At 32.9% G+C, this 23,585-nt stretch overlaps 2 protein-coding genes across 2 annotated transcripts; one reads left to right on the forward strand and one right to left on the reverse strand.

Moving 5' to 3' along the window:
• Positions 1 to 11,141: 11,141 nt before the first annotated feature.
• LOC114312462 (uncharacterized) lies at positions 11,142 to 15,740 on the forward strand. The gene is made up of 6 exons (XM_028258692.2): positions 11,142 to 11,437; positions 12,818 to 13,163; positions 13,834 to 13,918; positions 14,415 to 14,501; positions 14,593 to 14,829; positions 15,228 to 15,740. The coding sequence occupies exons 1-6, from the start codon at positions 11,277 to 11,279 to the stop codon at positions 15,302 to 15,304; spliced, it is 993 nt and encodes a 330-aa protein (XP_028114493.2). The 5' UTR covers positions 11,142 to 11,276; the 3' UTR covers positions 15,305 to 15,740.
• A 3,627-nt stretch (positions 15,741 to 19,367) lies between these two features.
• On the reverse strand, positions 19,368 to 23,126 carry ZIP11 (zinc transporter 11 precursor). Its single transcript, XM_028258694.2, has 3 exons — positions 22,537 to 23,126; positions 20,252 to 20,301; positions 19,368 to 20,133 (listed from the first exon to the last, which is right to left on the reverse strand). The coding sequence occupies exons 1-3, from the start codon at positions 22,973 to 22,975 to the stop codon at positions 19,609 to 19,611; spliced, it is 1,014 nt and encodes a 337-aa protein (XP_028114495.2). The 5' UTR covers positions 22,976 to 23,126; the 3' UTR covers positions 19,368 to 19,608.
• Positions 23,127 to 23,585: the final 459 nt, after the last annotated feature.

Consider the following 23,585-nt stretch of genomic DNA (forward strand, 5'->3'; position numbering starts at 1 on the left):
ATAGCCTAAGAATCTTTTAATACGTCATTTCTTACGTTGGTAACTTATTTAATTATTTGTTAATTTTACGATATTTTTACTATCTGAGTCCTGTTTGGTAACCATTTCGTTTTCAGTTTTCAATTTATATTTACAAAAATTTTAAAAACTGTCATAAAAACTTGTTTGATAATTTTTTTGTTTATAAATGGTTATCTCAGTTTGTAAATTTGAGAAAAAAACATAAATTCAAAAAATGAGTTTACGTTGATTTTTAAAAATAAATTTAAAATTTTGACTAACACAATTTTTTTTCAATATATATTTTTTTTCAACTAATACTAACCAATGTCGCAATTGGTAATGCTACTTTAAACCTTGAGGAAGGGATTGTAATTTCTAAAATGTGAGAAGTGTCAATGTAATTTACCCAGTAAGGGTAAAATTAGTATTTAAAAGAATTAAATTGCTGGAGGGAGCAATCTATAATGAAATTTTAAACCTCAGGGAAAGAGATGTAATTTCCAAAAAATGAGAGAGGAATTATAATAAAGATAAATCTCAAAGGATGTCAATGTAATTTACCCTTATTATAATATCTCTATTTGCATTTATCCACTACCAAACCATTATCCCTGGATCACCATAATATTTTACAGTCCTCGTCGATAACATTAGGGCCATGTTTGTTTCGTAATTTGAGTGGTCAGATTGGACTACCATGACTATGAGTCTTATTCATAACATGTTTGGTAGTGAAATTGGGCGCGAATTGATAATCCAATGGGCTTAATAATCCCTCTCAATAGGGGGATTAGCTTGACTGAGTTTTGAGTGGGATTAAGAACATAGTGAGGGGATTGAGCTATTTTATATAAAAATAAATATATATATTTTTTTTATACCAAGTGCACCTATTTGTTTTAATTTTTTTAATATAAAATAATTTATTTATTTATTTTATATAAAAATAATTTAACAATCTCATCATTAACTATCTCCCATTCTATTATCAAAACAAACTCTTTTACTTAGCCTTTGTTTGGGAAGTGGTTTTTGAGGCTTTTTTGGCTAAAATAATCACAAAAAACAAAATAGATTTTTTAGCCCAATAAAACAAAACATCACATCAAACTCATAATTATTATATTTTTTCTCTCATAAAAAAGTCAAAAAAGCCAAAAAAAACAAAAGTCTTTCCCAAACCAGGCTTTTTAGGCCTAGGCCAAAATAGTCAAAAAAGCCAATCCACTTCCCAAACGAAGCCTTTAATCCCCTCACTTGCAATCTCCACATTAACTCTGACGCCCCGATTCTACACTATTGGTTGTAGGCAATGGAGAGTCACTGTTGAGTCCTATGGTCAATAACCACGTAAAATCCCAAATCACCGAAGGAGTCAAATTGGTCTCCCTTCTAAGTCTGGCTTTCTTAGGCAACGTACTACCCTTTTGATAGATCCTAACAGGTATTGAGACAAGGTCTCATAAGCAACGATAACGTGTATACCTCTGATTATATTGAATATAAATACATAACAATCACAAATATCCTTAATTGCAAAAGCTTGTTCCATTACATTATATCCCAAAAAGAAAATTTAAATTTTTGTACGAGTCTTACAAAAATATTAAAAGAGAAATTTTTAACTTTACTAAGATAGCCAAAGGTCTTTGAAGGTTTCAGGCTCGTCGTCTCCAGCTATATGTTCCTTTTCGGCACCTGGCATAACACGCCGTGAGCTTTGAATGCCCAGTAAACACATACATATCCCATCATTTTTTCCCGAGTCCAATACACAATCACAAATATAACATCAAGTAGTAAAACATGATATACAAATAAATAAATAAATGGTTACAAATTAGATGTTAGTAAACTAAAAATCCCCCAAAGAGATTTCGTCCTCCCAACCACAAGAATCGGACGCGGATTATTCGGTATGCCCCCTCTTTTGTTGCTTTGTTGCAGAACTAACCTCGGATGCCTACCAACGGTTATATACCGCATAGCGCCAACCGCAGGGCCTCAAAAGAGACGGTAAGATAGGGCCTTGCCAAATCCCTCCTCACACCAAACCACCTAGGGTCCGAATACAACCGCTCCGTTCAAGGGTTCCGAAAACCGCTTGCGCAAGACTCTGACTTCCAAATAGGGAACGCATCCCAAGAATCCATACATCACATTTTCTCATCTTCCATTGTTTCAAAGGACCGAAAACCCAATACCACCCCAGTAAAGTTTTCCGTTGAGTTATATGTTTAAAATCAAGGTTAGACTAACTTAACAAGATCAAAATATCCACATAAGCATGTATCATTAAAATGAAGAAGATAAAGAACATAACCATAACACATATAATATCATGCCGAGATATGATCATAAGCTAATAAACATTTTCATGAACACAAGCGCTTAAAACATCCATGCTCAACAAAATTCCCAGATTCAATATCATATAAAGATTAGAATGAAAAGGCTATTTTAGAATTTTTTTACCAGACTTAGCCTTCCTATGGTTCGTAGAGAATTTAATCTACTTTCCGGAACATATTTCAGAAATGGAATAGCTTTTATAGATTTTAAGTTATTTAGAAGACACTCCAGCGCTGTCCAGTTCGTCGACTGTTACGAAAATTTGATTTTCTTGCAAACCGCTCACTGTTTTTCCATGAAACCAATTTTAGTGGAAAACTAACTCCTTAAGGAAGATTTTGACATAAGATAGAGGTCCAGAATAATTTTATACATTTCTCTAGAATTTTTGAAAGTTGGCTGCGCAACAGATTCTAAGGCACCATACTCGAAATAAGAAGATTTGTGAGAAAAGGGATCCATTAAGGAAATTTTTTTTTCTTTTGTGATGAAACCATGCTAACTAACATATATTAACCCAAAAAATTTGCTTGGATGTGTGCCTTTGGAAAGTTTGGGAGATTGGTATGAGTATGATAGTTTTGTACCAAAATGAGAAAAACCACAAGAGAGAGAAAGTCATGGTTTAACTTTTATCATTCTTAACACAAGTAACTCATCAATAACACATCTGAAAATATTATTTAGAACCCTTAAAAACATGTATTTGAAAAAGGAAAAATGAAAGAGAAGGTTGTGTTGTGGCTTACTTGCTAATCGTTGAACAATATGGCTCTCTTCTCCCTTCATCTTCCTCTAAAGATTTCTCTCTTGTTCTCCTTCATCTCCTTTAGTCAAATGTGTGTGTGAGAGAGTGTTGCTAGTGTTTGCCATCCTAGGGAGTGGTGATATTTATAGGCAAATTTGGTGTAACATTGTCAGGACCCCATTCCGCCCCTAGTAGAACGGTGCCGTGATAGCCAGTAATCCGAGATTACCGAAGGCCAACTTTCAAAATTCACACACAATCAGAGTATTACATATAGGGCTAACATGTGCGGAAGCAATATATACAAATTTAATTAGTCCATAAGAGTTGTGCATAAGTCAAATGAAATGGCATACATCTTTACATAGATTTACAACTTGAACATAAGCAAAATAAAATACATATTACATCTTGATAAAAGGCTTCTCGAGCCGACACATTCAAAATACATGAAATATAAAGTCAAGAAGCATAATCTTCAAGATGCCGACATAACATGGATCAAACATCATCTTGCAAGTAACACATCTCGGCGTCACCGCCTTCATGCTTGTTACCTACATATATATATAAGGAGAGGGTGAGCTTGGATACTCAGTAAATGGTATAAGTAATAAAGGGGTTAAATGAATGATTCCCGAGGTCCTTGTCAAAACAATACATATAGCATAGCTTGTTCAAAACATGGGATGAATCAAGTTCATCAATCAAATCTTGGTCTTTCAAATCTTCTTGGGATGTTTAATAATATGTACATAATACATGGAGTGATGACATTCCTGACAAAACAAACCCACCCGTTCATAGATCGTCAGTGGCAAAACAAGGGTGCAGTTGCATTATAGTCCCCTGGCACTAAGGACTTTCAAGACAAGGGTGCAGTTGCATTATAGTCCCCTGGCACTAAGAACTTTTCCAAGAACGTCATCAAAACAAGATAATACTTGATATACAAAATAGGGATAATCATTCATGCTTGATCAAATACTTTTCAAAACAAGGCAAAGCAAAGCTTATCAAAACATGATAACATAACTTTATTAAAAATACCACTCACATAGTTCTTGGGACGTCGGGATCAAAGCAAAGGTCCAAGTCCTACAAACACATGGCAAAGTCTACTAAATGCACTTCAAGAAGACAAGAAGAGATGCTCAAAGATGGATATGAAATGCATTCTTAAAACAAGCTTTACATGAATGCATATGATATAGGGAAAACATGCTGGATTCTTCTAGGGAAAACATGTTGGGTTCTTCTAGGGAAAACATGCTGGGTACCAACCAGGTCCTGGAATGGATGCACAGAGATGATCTAGGCTAAAATGACCTAGCTGGGTGAACTCAGGAGGTCTTGGCCGAGGTCCCACACCTCTTGGCTGAGGTGTGGTTACCTAGGCTTCGGTGTGTAGCTCTCTGCCGAGGTGTTACAAGATGCCGGCAAGGGTGTACCATGGTCGGCCTAGATGATGAACATCTCGGCCTAGAAGATGCAGTGTATAGCGATCCCGGGTTTACCCTTGTTGTACAATGATCCGGACATGTGTCCGTGGATGTTGGTAGTTGTTTATTATCTTGTTTGCATCCTTTCTACTTTGTATATTGAGTTATAGGATGTGTTGGGCAGGTTTGTTATAGGTTGGTTGTGTTTGGAAGCCTAGTGTTGCTGCCCAGATTTTTGAACCTTCGCTCGAGCGAGGCGTTGGTCGCTCGAGCGAGAGTGAGGTTCGTGTCTGGTGGGTCGAGCCAGGATGGCTTCGCTCGAGCAAGTGTTGCGTCTGGTTCTGGACCTGAGAGTTGCCTTTCTTGGCTCGAGCGAGCTTCCTTCGCTCGAGCGGTCTGGGTTTTTCTTCGCTCGATCGAGAACTTCCTTGGCTCGAGCGAGAGTTTCTGTGTCTGGTCGCTCGAGCGACCAAGTCTTCACTCGAGCGAGAGTGTTTTATATCAGCGGACAGTAGCGTTTAAACATCACTTTTTCACCTTTTCTTTTTGATCAAACCCTTGATCCGACACACTCTCTCTCTAAACTTACACTCTCTCTAAGAATTGATCTCCCTAGAGTGTGAATCTAACCTAGGGCCTTTGTTAAAAAGATAGAGGGTGTTGAGAGCTTTGTTTTAATCTGAAAAAGTTTGGATTTGGAGCACGTTGGTCTTCGAGTCTTCATCTCCTTTTTGGCTCAAACTTCGAGGTAGGGATATCCTACTCCTCTCTATGGATTTTGTCTTTAAATTTTGGTATTTTGAGATGTTGGTGTTGGTTTGGTAATTTTGTGAAAGTTTGGGGGCTTTTGTGTAATTTTACAAAAGTTGGGGTTTTATTCATAATAAACCTGAATGCATGTTTGGAATAGAGAATTGGAATAAATGTTGAATCATTAATGAAAATGGGACCTAAGGGTTGAAATGTTAATTATGGGATTTGACCTAATTACATTGTTTAATTAATTGGGATAATTAATTGAGAAGAATGAGGAAATGAAATGTTGATTGAATATCCATTGTGCATTTATTTTCTGTTTAGAAATAACTGCTTTGGGCTATCGGTGGAGGATAGTCGTGATTGTTGTAGACAATGCATGATGATTAGGCAAACTGAAACTAATCAAAGAAATGTGTCATGGAACTTGACGGTTGATAGAATACATTAACTGTATGCATTGGGTGATTGTATATAGAACCAATGTGTTTGTATACATTATGTGTAGAGGAGGAGATGGGGGATGTACTCCGTGGTTTAGGGGAAGATAGGGGATGTACCTCTAAACCGGATAGTGTTGGGAGAAGATAGGGGATGAACTCCGTAGACACAGCTCATATGCTTGTCTAGAGAAGTGAAGATAGAGCTTATAAGCTTGTCTTTGTGATGTGTGGATATAGCTTTTATGCTTATCTGTGGATATTGTGGTTATATATATCTGTTGTAGAATGTGGATATAGCCTATTTGCTTATCTGAAAATGTGGATATTGTTGTTATACATATCTGTCGAGAATGTGGTTAGTGCTTATATGCCTATCCGTTGAAAAAGGGAAAATGAAAGGAAACTCGGACTCATAAGTCGTATGACATAAATATGTGATTTATGTGATTGTATCAGTGTTGGCCATCTATCAATTGCTAATATTTTAGTCATTGTTCATGGTTGGTTTAGTGTATTTCTACTGGGCTGTGGCTCACCCTATATGGGAATATCATTTTCAGGTGCAGGTAGCATGCCACCTCCAAGGACATAGCTGGGAGGCTAGAGGCGGACATATTTTTGTCGCTTAACTTTTGATGTATTACATGTAACTTCAAGCCAAGGGCTTAATGTGTAAACGAGTTAGTACTCTTTTGATGTAACCAAGTATTAACTTGGAAAGCTGTAAGCCCGTAGGGCATTTTGTTTTGATGTTAACATGTAATACCTATGTAATGGAACTCTAATGAATAAAAGAATGTTGTTAGTTTATATGTAAATGTATGTCTTATCTGATGGGTTTAATGTTGTTATTTTGAGGGCGTTACACAGTGGTTAGCCTAGGTGTGCATGCAAGATAGACTAAGGTACAAGTGATCGTGCAAGGTAGGCCAAGGTGAGATATGATGCTTGGCCTATGTGTGAGATCTAGGCAATAGTGGTCTCGGTGATCACACCTAGGGAAATAAGGTTTGGAAATTTGGGTTTCCTCTTTGAAGGACATAAAGAACATGAAGAACATGAATGTTAAAATCATAACTTGTTATTACAAAATCTGAGGTTTCATGCTATGAGTTCGAAAACATGGACCGTGGTACCCATACTTGAAGATCATATGAAAACAAACACGAAAACATGCATCTTGATACAAACTTTCGGATCAAAACATAGTTTTCTTCAAGAACACATGAATATCACTTTTTCTTTCTAAAACCGAACTTCAAAGCAATGCATGGTTCAAGAAACATACTAGATCATGCAATGCGATTAGATCAACATAAAGAATAACAAGAGTAGATCACGAATCTAACCTTAAAACACGAATCTAACAGTTCGATCTTTAGGGATCAAGCTTGGAAATCTACTCCTCTCTCGAGAACTCCTCTTCCTCTTCCTAGAGTTTCTCTCTCTACCTAGAACAAAGATATAGAAATGATAGGTTTTCTCTCTTTATCGGCTGATTTAACTCTCTGCTGGGACACGTGCACTACCGAGTTGGTTCTCCTCAAAAGGTGATAGAAAGACAAGACATGTGTAAGACAAAGTGTGTACAGCAAGCTAGATGACATGGGCACTCTGGCAAGTAATGATCTCGGCTAAGGACATAGGTTTCAGCAAGTAAGGTCTCAATGATCTCGGCTAGGAAGGATAACACTTGGCCAAGCTGTGTCACACCTCGGTCTAGGTCATTCCAGTCCCGGAACAAGATCACTAGGTGCAAGGATTTAGGACGCCTAGATGATAACATCTCGGCCTAGATGATGCACATCTCGGCCTAGGTGATGCACACCTCGGCTTAGATGATGTCATCTCAGCCAGTATGCCTAGGTGATAATGGAGGTCAACCAAAGTGGTTCCAAGATGGTCCTAGGGGTAAGAGGTTCAAAGGTGTGACCTAGGCTTGGCATGACCTAGGCTTGGCATGACCTAGGCTTAACATGACCTAGGCTTGGCATGACCTAGGCTTGACATAGCAGGGAAGGAACAAAGCATGCAAGCAATACTTAAGCAAAACAAGACAAGATTCATGAATGCAAACTTAACAAGACAAAGTTATGTAAATGCACATGAACATGACTATGACATGAATATGGGTTGTTACAAACATGGCATCAAAGCCCACTAGTTGGAATTGAAAGGACAAGTTAGGATTTACTTGTCATTAAAGCCCACTAGTTAGAATTGAATGGACCATTATTTGAAAAATTTAATGGACCACTAGTTGGAAAATGAATGGATACTAGTTGGAATTGAATGGACCATTATTTGGAAAATTGAATGGTCAAGTTAGAATATTCCTGCTTCGATAAAAAAAAATGCTAATCGACAAGATTCGAAATAATTCTAGTAACTGAGGGCTTTAAGCAATAATTTAAACATTATTATTATTTTTTAAATGAATACGTTTTCAGGGGCTTCACATTAATAATCTTTTCGCTAACTATCCTCTCACTAACAATGCCATCAAACCTAATTCGCCAAACAAACGTGGCCTAAGCCTTTGTTTGGCATAAGGTTATGGGGCTAAAATAAAGGATAAAACATGCTAAAAAATTAATAAGATAAAATATCACATTTAATTTATAATTATTTCATTTTTTCTCTCATCCTTCGTTTGGAAAGTGAGTTGGCTTTTTGACTATTTTAGGCCTCGTTTATCAACTATATATTTTAACAAAAAAATAACTATAAGTTGTCACATCATTGTCTCTACTTTTCTGTACATATTTTCGTAAAAAAAACAAAAAGTTACTAAAATAGTATGTTCCCAAACGAGACCTTAGCTTGGGCTAAAAAATCTCATTTGAGATGGGTTTTTTGCCTTTTTTTTTTTAAACTTTTGCAAGAGAAAAATTAGAATGATTATGGCTTAGATGTGATATTTTATCTTATTGATTTTTTAACTTATTTTGTCATTTTGTAACTATTTTAGTCCCAATCTATGATGCCAAATGAAGCCTCACAAAAGACAAAAAATAAAAAATAAAAAAAATAATCTCAAACGAGACTTTTTAGTCTCAAGCTAAAAACAATCAAAAAGTCAACCCACATTCTAATCGAAACCTAAATATTTGTAGATAATAATATGGTTTGACTTTTTTTAAGTTGGTCATCTCAACTTCAGAAAATTTTCAGACTTGTTAGGCTCATTTTATAATTGATTTCGGTAATTTAAATTGTTCACTTTTTAGAATTCATTTAATCGAATATTTATATAAAAAATTAAGATTATCAAATATTGATAATTATATGTTTGAATAAAATTTGTATCGTAAAAAATGAATAGCTATTATTGAAATTATATTTGTCATCTAGTTTTTAAAACAAATAAAATATCGAGCATAACTATCGATGTCCAATTATGTTTATTTTTTGCTTGAATATTCTAATCATCGAATTCTAAAAAGTGAAAGATTCACCGAAATCTATCTTAAATAATTTGAGAGAAACCAAATTTATAATGATAACAACAATAGTGTTAATCCAATGTAGACCATTTGTTGTGTAATTAAAAATCTCAATGAGTGAAATGTAATTTCTTGAGGAGGAGATTTATATTTTTAATAATTTTGAAAAAATATATTTATAATTTATTTTAAATTTCATATTGTTTCTATATTTTTAATCATAGGACTAAAAATGCTTAGGCCTTGTTTGATGGGAGGATATGAAGATTGGGATTGGATATTATATCCGGTGGGGTCCATATATCCCATGTTTGCAATTTTTTTTTGAAGGGGATATAATATCCGGTGGGATTGTATATCCCCCAAAAGTGGAGGATATACAATACCACCCCCCCATTATATCATATCCCCTTGGTTGGGATATGATGTAAAAAGTCCAATTTACCCTTTTGTCTATCTAACATAATATAATTTAATATATTTTTTTGAATTTAATATAATATAATTATTGAATTTAATTTAATATTATTGAATTTAATATAATATAAATATTATTGAATATAATATAATATAATATAATATTATTTAAATTAATTTAATTTAATATAATATAATTTAATACAAATTTTGAATTTAATATAATATAATATTATTGAATTTAATTTGATTTAATGTAATATTATTGAATTGAATTTAATATAATATAATATTATTTAATTTAATTTAATATAATATAATTATTGAATTTAATTTAATATAAATATTATTGAATTTAATTTAATTTAATATAATATTATTTAATTTAATACAAATTTTGAATTTAATATAATATAATATTATTTAATTTAATTTAATTTAATATTATTGAATTTAATTTAATACAAATTTTGAATTTAATATAATATAATATTATTTAATTTAATTTAATTTAATATTGTGAGGGCAATCTTGGAAATTACTTGTTATATCCCATAATATATTTTGTAAAACAAACATGCATAACATATATCCAATCTTATATATCAAGTCAACAAACATGACTTGAGGGATATGCTATCCAATACTTATATCCTATTCATTATATATCCTGACTAAATCCTACATCATATTATATCCTCCATTTTATATCCAACAAAACAAACGGGGCCTTAAAGTAGGGATACCATGAATTCATCCTTACATGAAACTTGGTAATGTTTTTAATTTTTAATTTTTCTTTATTTATTTATCTCTTTGAAAATTTAAAATAAATTTATTTTTTATTTTTTCAAATTTAAAAAATTTACAATTATTTCTGTTTGATTAAAAAAATAAAAGCACTGGTTAAAAAAAAGAGAAATAATACAATCATATTACATCCCTATAAAAATTCTCTTACAAAAACATTTTTTCATAAATTCTAATCAATAAGAGTCTATTCACATATTTATTTTGTAGTAGTGTTAAAATCTTATCGGTATGAAAGGGTGTTTTTTGGGGAAGATTTTTATGGGGATGGATCATTTTCCATAATAATGAGTACATAGTTGGGCTTATGCAGCCCAATCCAAGTAAGCCTCGAGACAGGCTCAAATTAGTGAAGGCCCATGGGGCTAAACATGCAGCCCTACAAGTCATTCCTCAGCAATTTGAAAGAAAACGATTAGTCCATCATCGTCCTGTCATCATCATCATCATCTCTCTCTCTCTCTCTCTCTACGCTCAGATATATATATACACTAGTGGTGTGGCACATGCGATGCATGTGCAATTCAGATAAATAAGCATAAAAACAAATACTAAAGAAATTAATGCAATAATATATATATTGTCTAAATGGTAAGAGTGTTCTTAATGAAACCCAAGGTCTTGGGTTCAAATCTTACTCATGCCTTTGAATAACATTTTTTTATTTTAGGATAGAAAAATTTGCCACGTGGCAGAAGGAGAAGCTACCACACTATTAGACACCAAGTCATGTGCTCACATATATAATAGTATAGATGATCGATTTTGGAAGCCATGAGAACAAGTTCGAAATGCTGAAGAAGAACTCTACAATGTACCTTTGATTTGTGTTGAATAGTGGAGCTTGAAAGTTGGAAGAATGGCTGGAATAGGTATAGTATTGGAACTACTGAGGAAAAATCCAAGCTTGAGTGGCCAAACCCTACATTCCTATGGTTTCTTCTCAGCCTCTCTCGCTGCTTCCACTGCCGCCGCTTCTGTTGCCGCCGCAACCCCTTTTGCCTCTAGGGTTTTCTTCCGGTACTCCCCCTCTCTCTATTTGTATGTGTGTATATATATACGCAAATGCATCATCAATACAAGCCCTAATCGGTGCAAAGATTTGTGTTTTGTTATTATCAAGCATTTTCGCATTGATTCCAGCCTGTTTGGATTTGCTGAAATGGAGTGAAATGGGAAGAAATGTGGGAGAAAAAGTGGAGAGATTGGGAGAGAAATGAAACCAACTGAATATTATTTTGTCATAATACCAAAATTAGCTTTTTAGATATAGGAGAAATAAGGAGACCAACCCCCTTTTGGTAATATGATAATAATAATATTATTGTTATTATTATTTATATATGACAAGATAAGAAAGAAATCAATATCTTTTCTGTTTTCTCTTATTTATCCAAACAAGAGGGAGATAAATCACAACCTTTCTTTTCTTTTCTCTGATACTCTCCTAGGTTACCAAACATAGTAATGTGAAATTACAGCCCAACATTTTTTTTAATTTTTTTTTAAAGATAGATACAGTCCAACATTAATATATCACATATGCGAGGCAACTGAATCAATTGGTTTTTGCATAAACCATTGTATTAGGTGCCTACTCCGTAAGATGTATTTTTTGTTAAGTAAATCCAATACTATTGGAAATGTGCGACGTTATCATTTTTCTGCAAGTTGTTTTGATTGATCAAACAGTGATGTTACTTATAAAGGAGTTATTAGTTTATTTATGTTGATGATTAGTTTGTATTATAGAAAGCATGTCACAGTGCAACAGTGACAACATGATGTATAGAATGAGCACTCACTAGAACAAAAATAAGCTTTCCTATGAAGTCAACAAAATTAAAAACCGTATTGCAAAAATTCCCGATCAGCCAAAATCTAAGAGAATTGTCATAGATATCTTTATCCTAGAACAAAATCTCATTTGTTATAGTATGCAATCAATAAAGTTCTGGTTGAGGATATAATTTGTTCACTTTATGAATTTTCTGTTTTAATACTATGTTTTTAACTTTATGCTAATTAAATTTTTGTGGCTCATTCTTGATTTGTTTGATGTAAGAATTGAAATGGCATTCTTGGTAATAGTCTGAAATTATGGATAGTTTTTGAAATAGAGCATTGGTTTATGAGCGAGTAATTTGGTCTATATTTTCACGTTATGCATTTTTGTCACTATCTATGGTACGGAAACCTGTTACTCTGCTCTGCAAATGAATAATTACTATTCCTTGCATGTACATATCCTGTTATTTTAATCAGGCATCAAGGTTTTTGTTACATTTAGTTTTGATATATGTGTAGTAGTTTTGGTCTCTCTTTTAGTATGATACACATATATTACATGTACATTTGTTTCTAGTTCGTATATATTGACTTGCAGCATTCATGATACAGAAATACTGGAAGATCAATTGTGTATTGCGATGCTGGTGCTGCTTTAAATGACGAAGATTACATTACCAGCATAAGAAACGCGTCTGCAAATATTTTTCTGCATGATTCTCTACACTACAGTACCAAAGAGTACAAAATTGAGCTAAAACCTCTGTTCTCAGCTTTTGGATTAAGGTTTCTGGCACTGGCATCATTGAGGTCTTTCTTATCATCTTATTTGTCTCTTTCGAAGTCTCGTTCAAACATAGAAGAGGATGACGACGATTTCCTACAGGATGATCCAGGAGAGCACCAAGTAGATTTGGTTGTTCCTTTCAAGAAATCAGTGAAGCAAGTTATTCGTGAGGTGAGTTCAATCGATTTCTCCCATTTTTGTTCCAGACGTCTCAGGGTCAAGTTTTACCTTCAAAAGGGGGCATCTATCGAGAGAAAGTAGAGTTGGTATCAGGAAAGATAAATGGTCCTTAGCCTTGTGATCATTGAAGATTGACGTGTAATGAAGCAGTGCACACAGGAGAAGAGAGTGTATTTGATCTTATCCGCTGTTTATCATTCTTTGGTCCAAGAGTCCTCAGATTAGGTGTTTTCATATAGCACTGAAAAATTACATAAAAGTCCATGAACATTTTATCCATCAATCACTTTACTACTGCCTCCAAATCAGTTTTGCATTCAGCCCTCCAATGAGCAATTCTATGTTAAGTAAATTCTGGGGTGAGGATCATACAAGATCTTATTTGATGGCAATCACTGCATCAATCGACTCAGAGTATGTGGGATTTTATCCAATTTTTTGAAATTCATTCTGTTGCCTTGTTAAAAACAAACCCGTTTATTATAAAACTTGGATATCTGTTAGACATTAGACTCCCCTACTGTCTTCTTTATATTGCTTTATGGAAAATCATGCTTGGAAGTTCTTTGTGGCTTTGTTATTTGTTATTTTAACTTTATCTTTTAAGAATTTACTAATTTAGCGGCAGAATCGTTGATTTATATTTTGTATCATCTCTTAGACCACTGTTGCAACTACTAGACGGGTTCTGGAAAGAATTGCCGTTCATTATGTTTCACAGAGGATGGCATGGAAACTTCTTAAAGGTATTTGCTTTTTCCATTAATGCTCCATTTGTTTCGGCAGAAATGTTTCCGTATTTTATGGTGTTTGGTACAACAGAAAATAAAAGTCAACGGAAAATGTTTTCTATGGTCAATGAAAAACAAGCCTATTTGGATGAAAAATGTTTTCTACTTTTCAAAGGCAAAAAACATTTTATGAACTAAACTTTTACCAATGCCACCACATTGCCATCAGCACGACCGTTGTTGCCGCCATCACCTCCACCACAACCACCACCACCACCACCACTATCACCTCCACCTTATCACCACTACCACCACCACCACCACCTCCTCCTCCTTTACCCCGTTGTCACCACTACATAAGAACGCAACCAAACATAAGAAAATGTTTTCTAGTAGAAAATGTTTTCCGCTAAAACAAATTGAGCGTAAGTTATAAAAGTGGCTACTTTAAATGATTTGTCAAATTTTACATGTGTGCTTCTTACCAATTTTTATGATAAATTTTTTACAGATATACCCAAATCAGCGGTGCGCAAGGCTGAAAGGGGGATGCCAACTTTTGTCTACTTCGTCAGTGTTAGCAAAACAACTTTCAGAGGTCAAAACATATATTTCCATTTTTCTTCATTCAGTTAAGCTTGTTGAGTTTCAACTTCATTGTTCAATAACCCGTCATCATGTATAAGCAGGGCATCTTCTTGGAGTTGCAGCATCATGGCTTGTCCAAGTTGGCATTGATATTTACCGGTTCTTTTCTTACATGTCTCGAGAAGATGATGATCAAATTGATAGAGCAGAACAGGTTCAACTTCTTGGGAAGAAAGTTTATGGTACTACTGTCAGGTGTGGTGCATCACTGGTTTTTGCGTCTATTGGAGCAGGGATTGGTGCATCCCTCTTTCGACCTTTGATTGGTCAATGGATTGGTAAGCACATCACTGGACCCTTACAAGAAGCTCAAGTTCACTGAAAACATTTTTTGACATTCCGTACAACGGAAAACAAGCTTATTTGAGTGGAAATTGTTTTGTAGTTTTAAAAGGTGGAAAACATTTTGCAGATTAAGTCTTGTCAATGACACCACACTATCACCACCCACATCACCACCCCCACCGTTGCCACCACCACCACCACTTCTACCACCCCATATCACTAACACCAGAGCTAGCACATAAGTTTCAAAGTCGCAACTAAACATATGAAAACATTTTGTTTTTGCCAAAACAAACTAGGAGCATTAAAATGCCTGGGAAACAACAAAGTTTAAACTTTTGTTGAATTGTCTAAAACAATTTACTGATTTCTAATTTTGTAAATTTTGCAGGCTGTGTTATTGGGGATACGGCAGGGCCTCTTATTGTGTCATTTTGTTTTGAGAAAGTTTTTCATGCAAATTTTTAGAGCATTGGTTGCAACATTTTTTCCTCGGCATCTACTTGAAATAAGGTCGACTCTACTGATTCTGAATATTTTGCAGCTGCATTTATAAGAAGCCACCACCTACCATTCCTCAAAATTTTGGCTTCATTAAGCTGCAAGTAGATATGCCGATTAATCTGAACTAATTTTGAATTGCACATGATCAGTTGGGTAAATAATGTCTTTTGCTCATGAACAGGTTTGAAGAACTACAATCCTGTGCTTTTTCTTCTTCATTTTAATGTAACACGTTTTCTAATTGCTTTAAGAAATGTTTATAAGATTTGTTAGTTAGAGTAACATTTTCTTTCTGGAAATTGGTTAGTTGATGAATGGCAGTAGAATGCTGTTACTGCCCAGAAAATAAATGATATGATGTCAATTTTTATTTTTATGGGTAACCCATCTGTTGATATCATTTTCATTTTTATTCCCTTTATTATTATTATTATTATTATTATTATTTGATTTACTTTTACGAGTTGAGTATGTGCAGCTTCTAGAAATTAGTTTTTTTTTTTCCTTCGTTGCTTTGTATTTTTTCAGTGAGATGTCTTGCACGATTTCGTTAAATGTCAATTTCTCAAAATTTTTCAAGTGCATTTTTGTCTGATTTCTTTAGCTTTGCCGTGCTTCAGCCGTTGGTTCGCATTATTTTAGTAAATGCATTATTGTGCTGGATGTGCTATATGGCCTGTTTGTTTTGTGGTGAAATGGATGAGGGGATTAGGATAGGAGTAAGGATCCCCTCCTTGATTCTCTACTTAACGGGGTTATTTAGTATTATATTTGTTTGTTGAGTTAGGAAAGAGATTAAGATGGAGGTTGAAAGGAGAATTGGTATGGAAGAGGTGGAGGTGGTATTAGAAAAATAGTGAGAGGATTAGAAATTCTTTTATTTTTTACACATTGGGAATTTTTTTTTAAACATTAATATTTTATTTTTTATATTTTTTTATTTGTTTTATTATTTTATATAAAAATAATTTAACAATTCCTACACTAATAACTATTATCAAAACAAATATAATTTTATTTAGTTTCCTCACTAACAATCCCTTCACTATGAATTTTCTTCATTTTATCTTTGAAAACAAACGGGGCCTATGATTAATTAGGGTGCAAAATTTTATGTTCGTAAAATTTATGCTCTTTGGTGTTTGGAAAGTTATTATTTTAGTAAGTTATTTTAGTTTTTGGCTATTTTAGTAAGCTAAATTTTTTGTGTTTGAGAAGTTATTTGAATTTTTTTATAGTTGGATATGATATTTGTGAGAGAAAAAAGTGAAATGATTATGGATTTGACGTGATATTTTATGTTATTAATTATTTTACTCTATTTTGTCATTTTTATAAATTTTAGTCAAAAAAAAAAAAAAAAAAAAAAACCTTTCCCAAACACTCCCATATCAGTGTATTTTCACTCTTGAAATTTCACGCACGTCACTTATGCCCAATATAATTAATTTTAATCTTTACACTTGTTTTGTTTATATAACAAAATAATATATACAAATAAAATATTCTAAATAGAATTCATTGTTTAAATATAATTAGTTTATACAATTATGTTGTTGATTTGATAAATATATATAATTTATATTTTGGTTACGGTATCAATTGCTCATCGGTTAATCTTCAAACAATACTAAAAAAATTTACAATTTCAATACATAGTTTCATATAATTATATATGTTTTATTTTAAACATATTTTATTACATCTTGTATACCATTTTCAATTTTAACCATATCCGATTGGGTTGTCTTTAAAATTTTCATTTTCGTCCTTGGATAATTTTACGTATAAGCAATGTTAAAGTGATCTAATTTTGTTATCATTTATAATTTAAATTTAAACTTGGTTTAACATCTCATCTAAAGAATGCTTCACTTGTTCTGGTTTAAATGTGATTGCCTTTGTATTTGTAGGATAATACAATGCTTGAGATTGTTCTCTTCTTTTTTATTCAAGCCATATCTTTGGATAATTTTAGTACTGGTATGAAAAAATAAATAGATAAAAATGAGAGGAGTAAATAATATCATAGGCAGTATACATAATATTAATTTTTTCATCCAACACTCAAAAATAATTATATCTTTTTATTTCATCCTAACCAAATATATCCCATTCATTCTATCTAATTATTTATCCTATCTATAATCATATCTTTCACAATCCTCTATATATGATCTTATCATATATCCAATCCAATTTTTGTTCCATCTAATCTCATATATGACTTATCCCTTTCAATCCTATCAATAATCTCATCATATTTTATCTCATAAATTTTTATTCCATCTAATCTCATTGTATAATTTCATCCTCGCAATCTTATTAATAATCTCATCGTATCTAATCTTATAGTATAGTTTTATCCCTCATAATCTTATTAATAATCTCATATCTTATAGGAGTAGTATAATTTTATCCCTCACAGTGATCAATAATCTCATCGTATTTTATCTCATAAATAAAAAATAATACTATATATATTTATTGATAGATATTTATGATATTTGAATTGGAAAAAAATAGCATACATATAATATTGAATCAATTTTAATAAATTTTCTCACTATATGTGACGAAGGATGTGTCCCTAGATCTAATCTATTAATCAAAATAGAGTAATGTTAGGGGGTGTTTGTTTGGGAGGATTCGAGTGTGGGATAAGATTTCATGTCCATTGCATGTAATAATCCGATGTTTAGTTTAAAAAATATAAGTTGGACTAATAGTCTAACCATACTATCAATCCCTTATTTGTGGATTATTTTGTCCCATGGAGGGGTGTGGGATAAAAAGGATAGGATAAATCCTCATCTAGATTGGAAGATTAAAATGACATTTTTTGCCCTCATTTTTTATTTATATAATTATGTTATTTTTAATAGTACTTAGTAAAGTAAAACAAAATTTAAAAATCTCAACTAAAAATTAAATTAAATTAACAGTCTAATGGATTATAAGCCTCCTTTAAAAGTTCAATTTATTCAATATATTTAATTAAAAATAAAATTAAAAGTTCAATTTATATAAGAGTTCAAATTAAAATAAAATTTAAAATCTCAACTAAAAATTAAAATAAATTTATATAATTTTTATTGATGTTTTATTTATTTAATTTTTTAAAAAGTTTTATTAAAAAAATTAAATAAAATAGGATACACATCGGATTCAATAAAATAGTCAAATCCAAATATTTAATCCCACGACTAAACAAATATAAAATTCAATAGAATAGTTCATCTAATCCCATCACTAAACAAATATAAGATACAAATTCAATCAAATCAAATAGTCCGGGGACAATGTATTCCAAGACTAACATTCCAATAGATTACAATCCCTCCTGATCTAATTCGTCCAAACAAACACACCCTTTAAAAAGTGTGTACGATATAATATTGTTACATATTTTTATAATAAATGCTATGTATTTTTGAGATAAATATTATATATTTTTTTAGTAAAAATTACAACAATTTATGATTTAAAAATAAATTACGCATTTTATGATAATATTACCCATTTTAAAAGTAATTGTACACATTTTTTAATCTAAGAATTTTCTAACTACAAAATATATAATAATACCATAACATACATCAGGGCCAAAAACATTACATCAAATTACAAAATGAAGGGAAAATTTTAGTTCCAGTTAAATGTAAAAAAATAATTACAGACAAGTAAAAAAAATTATAAATATTAATTATTAAATGAAATTGTAATAACTTTTTAGAAGCAGCACTGTGCGATAAATTCTCTCAAAATGAAACTACAAAATGACAAAACATCATGTGTTCAAAAAAAGAAAAAAAAAAAAAGAAAAAAAAAAAAAGAAAGACAAAACATCACATCATTGAGAAATTATTCATTCAAGTGGGTCTGTCCACGTCAGTAAAGGTGTATTGGAGGTCAAATTAGAGTTGGCAAGCATTTTTCTTCATAATTATTCACAAAGCAGAACGTCATGTTCTTCAGAGAGCCATAATAACCTTCAATCAATTTTTCTAGGAAACTAATACGAGAATGGAGGAATCAAGAGCAAGGCAATAAAATTACAAATGTGTTCTACAAGTATTTCATGACAAAAATTGAGCAATCATTGAAGGAAAGATTTACATACAATGATCATCCATAGTAATATTGATCTCCTCATGTGTTCTATATACTGCTCTGCTCAACATTCACTGCTATATTTCACTCAGTTTCTGTTCTGTTTTCGTTTTTTTATTTTCTGTTTTCACTCTGCTTTGATCAAGTGTCCCAAATCAGTCCCAAATCATTACAACAGCAATCACCCCGATGCCCAACGTGGCGGCCAAGAACTTGTAATGTGGTGTGTCAACCTTCACTGACTTCAGAGCCACATAACCCTTTGACAACAAATGATTTATTGACACATAGATGAAGACCCCACAAGCCAGCCCCATTGAAATGGCATAAATCCAGTCTGCCACAGTGCCCTGAGTTGTGGCGTCTATTATGATTCCAATCGCCACACCGATTGGACTTGAAATGGCGAACGCAAAAGCATAGGCTGCACAAGACAAGAGGGGACGGTCTGGAATCATCCTGAGAAGAGCAATTCCCATTGCAACGGCTGCGAATATCTTGTGAAGACTGACCGTCCAGAGAGCTCTCCAAGCGTCGGCTTGTGTTTCTGCAACTCCAATTGCAATGCCCTCAAAAACCGAATGGAAACACAATGCAACTATCAACAAAATGCTGTCCCCGACTGATGTGGCAGTCGGGAGCGGGGCTTTCACAAAGTGATTCTCTGTACCGTCATGTACCTATTAACCATGAAATAACGAGTTCTTATCAAATATTACCGGTAAAACTTAATCAGAAACTAATTTGGATTAGTTGGTGAAGCAAGAACTATCTCATGGCTTCTCTGCTATGCCTTACCTGATATTGTGATTGTGAAGTTATTCGATTGCCATTGCTTTTTCCGTTACCTGTACCAAAGACAGAACATGGATCAAACACATAACTAACTCAGAATATAGAACAATCTTGTATCCTTTTTTGAGCTAAATCATTCATCTGAATGGTTTTGACTTTCTATTTTAGCAATTCAATGACACTGTTAACCAACTCTGAACATCAAAACAGCCATAAGGTACATACCAATATTCATCAAGAATTAAAGCCCATCCACTAGTTAAGTATTTCTTTACGCTCACCCTTTTTTCGACCGAACATTTTTTCGAAAATGTATTATGCATTTTCCAAGCTGGAAAACATTTTCTCATTCTCACAGCTACTACCACCGCCATCACAACCACCATCACTATCGCTATTACCACCACGACAAAACCACCACAACCACACCAACACACTTCTACCACAAACCAGTAGCACATCATCTTTAGGATCACAACTAAATACAATAAAATGTTATCCGCAAAAAACATTTGTCGGAAAATATTTTTTCTGTAGAAAATGTTTCCTCTTCTCTCTAGCAAAGTGTTTTTCACCGAAACAAGTGGAGCGTTAAATTAAATTGCTTCTCCAACACCCATAAAAGAAATTGAAAAGTTCAAGTGAAGATTCCAGGAATCTACACTACAGGACAAGACTGCATAGAAATTGCCAATTACCGACGCTGATTCCAGGCCTATCCAGCTATTTTTAACTGGCCAGAAGCTTAAAGACAAATGGCCGTATAGCATGATTCACTCATCAGACAGCTGAGCTGGCAGCTAGAAGAGAGACAGCTTGAAGACAACCAAGTCGAGAACAAAGATTGCTACGAATTTCAATAGGACGAGCGATTGAGACGGCAGAAAACCGGGGTTATTCAATTCAAGGAAGAAACCTTACGGATTGGCTTAACCACTTCTTATGCTAATTTTTAAACGAATTGCTAAGGGTCTGGTTGGTAACTATTCCGTTTTCAGTTTATATTTACAAAAATTTTAAAAATTGTCATAAAAACTTGTTTGATAATTTTTTTGGTTTATAAATGGTTGTCTCGATTTATAAATTTGAGGAAAAAACGTAAACTCAAAAAATGAGTTTACGTTTTCAGTTTTCAATTATTTTTTTTTCAAATAATTTTTTTTTCAATTAATTTTTTTTTTCAATTAATTATTTTTTCAAATATTTTTTTTAATTAATCTTTTTTTCAATTAATTTTTTTCCCCATTAATTTTTTTTTAGTTATTTTTTTAATTAATTTTTTTTCAATTATAATGCGTGTGATCTCATTGTCAGAAATAATAAAAATAAATATAAATATTTGAAGCCTGAACAAATATATTTTTTAGTTTGTATTTTTAAATTTTTTAAAACATTTTATTCAAACCAAACCCGTTTATAATTTATGTTTTTTTATAAATAAATAAAAATTAATTTATAAAATTTTTGTAAACATAAAAAAAAAAAAAAAAAAAAAGGTAAACGTTACCAAACGCTATCCAACCAAGGGCTATTTTGGGAACTTGGCTAAAAGTCACTTTTTTTTTGTTAGTAGCAAAAGTCAAAAGTTGGCTTTTTTGGCTTTTTTTTTTCATTTGGCAAGTTGGTTTTTACCCCTCATCATGGGTCACAATGTGTTACATAGATTCAATTGTAAATATTTTAAATAAATAGGGATAGTTTAGTCATTTTATTATGATTTGACATCATAAACAAATATTAATCAAAAAAGTCAAGTCACTTTTTACCAACTTCCCAAATCATTTGTCTAAAAAAGCCAAAAGCTTAGTTAAAAGCCAAAAAAACCACTTTTTACCATCTTCCCAAAACAACCCCAAGTCATGAAAATCATGAACTAGAAAGAATCAAATTAACCTCTTCTTAAAACAATCAATTGCCTATTTGGATAGGAACAGAGCATATTATGCTTTGTAACTGTAAAAGCCATATGTTTTGTTTGGTTGATGAGAAAACATACAAAGAAAATTAATTCTAAAATTCTCCATGCTTTCGCACCCCAAGAGAAACTGAGAAGCACATTCAACTGGACCTAACACAACTACTACCACAGTTCGTTTTAGTCAATTTCTAACATTCAATAGAATCGCAAGACTTAAAACACTTATTCGTCTTTGCTTTTCCTCTGTTTTCTCAGCAACCAAACAGAAGGGTAAAATTCAAATTCCCCCTAAAACCCTACAAAAACACCTGGAAAGCTGTAAAAAATCCAACTTTCCGACTGGAAAAAAGAACAGGAATGAAGCACAAACCTTGAAGCTCGACATCACCGTTTGACCCATTTGTCTGCCTCCCATAAACGAAAGAAATCAGAGAATCAGCGAGCATGGTGAGCAAATAGCCAGCACAAGCCAACATGAAAGCGAACGGGTAGGGTTTACTCGTCAAATCCCCAAATGTCGAATTCGAATCGCTCAAGAAATGCATCATTGCAGTCCCCAAGAACACTCCGCCAGCGAATTGAGTCCCGAGGACCAAAAACCCCTCATTCCATTTCATGAAATAGGGCGAAATTCCACCAATAAAAGTCCCGATGAAAACGAGCATCAAGCACCATATCTTCACCAAGATCAGGGATCTGGACCGCAGATTTGGAGGGGAGTCGGTGGTGGAGTCGCCGTCGCCGCCATGGGCGGCAGCGGAGAGGAGGAGGAGGAGTAGGGAGGAGAGGGTGAGGAGGGATTGAGACATTGGTGGATTTGAACATTTTTTCTTGGGGGATGAATGGGTATTTAAGATGGGTTTGGTGGGTCAATGGTTGGTGATCACGCAGCCTGAGTACTTCATGTTTTTGTTTGTACTGGTTTGTTTTGTACTACACAAAAAAGGAGGAAGATAAGGCCTCGTTTAGTTAAAATATAAGTTAAAAAAAATTAGTATATTTGGGATGATTTTTTGACTAATTACGAAAAGATGTACAAAAAGTAGAGAGAAAATAGAATCTTTGACTTTTTTGTATAAATTATTGACTTTTTGACTAATTTAATAATTTTTTGACTAAAACAGAGCCTTCCCAAACGAGGCCTTACCGCAAAAAGATGCTGAAATAGGAAAGAGTACCGTAATTCAAATAAAATTTAGTAAATTATAAAATGTACTCTCTAAAATTTTCCTAAGTTAGAATATAAATTACTTTTCATAATTTTAAAAATTATATTTTATCTTTTTAAATTTAGGGATAGTTTGAGATGACCTAAATAAGTATATTTTTTATCTTTTTACGAAAAGATGTGCAGAAAAATAGAGAGATGATGTGATGAAAAAAAGATAAAAGATGAATTATTTGAAATATGCCAAACTT

The sequence above is a fragment of the Camellia sinensis genome, chromosome 7 (genome assembly GCF_055761805.1).
Source record: "Camellia sinensis isolate YWXY chromosome 7, ASM5576180v1, whole genome shotgun sequence".
NCBI classification, from domain to species: Eukaryota; Viridiplantae; Streptophyta; class Magnoliopsida; order Ericales; family Theaceae; genus Camellia; species Camellia sinensis.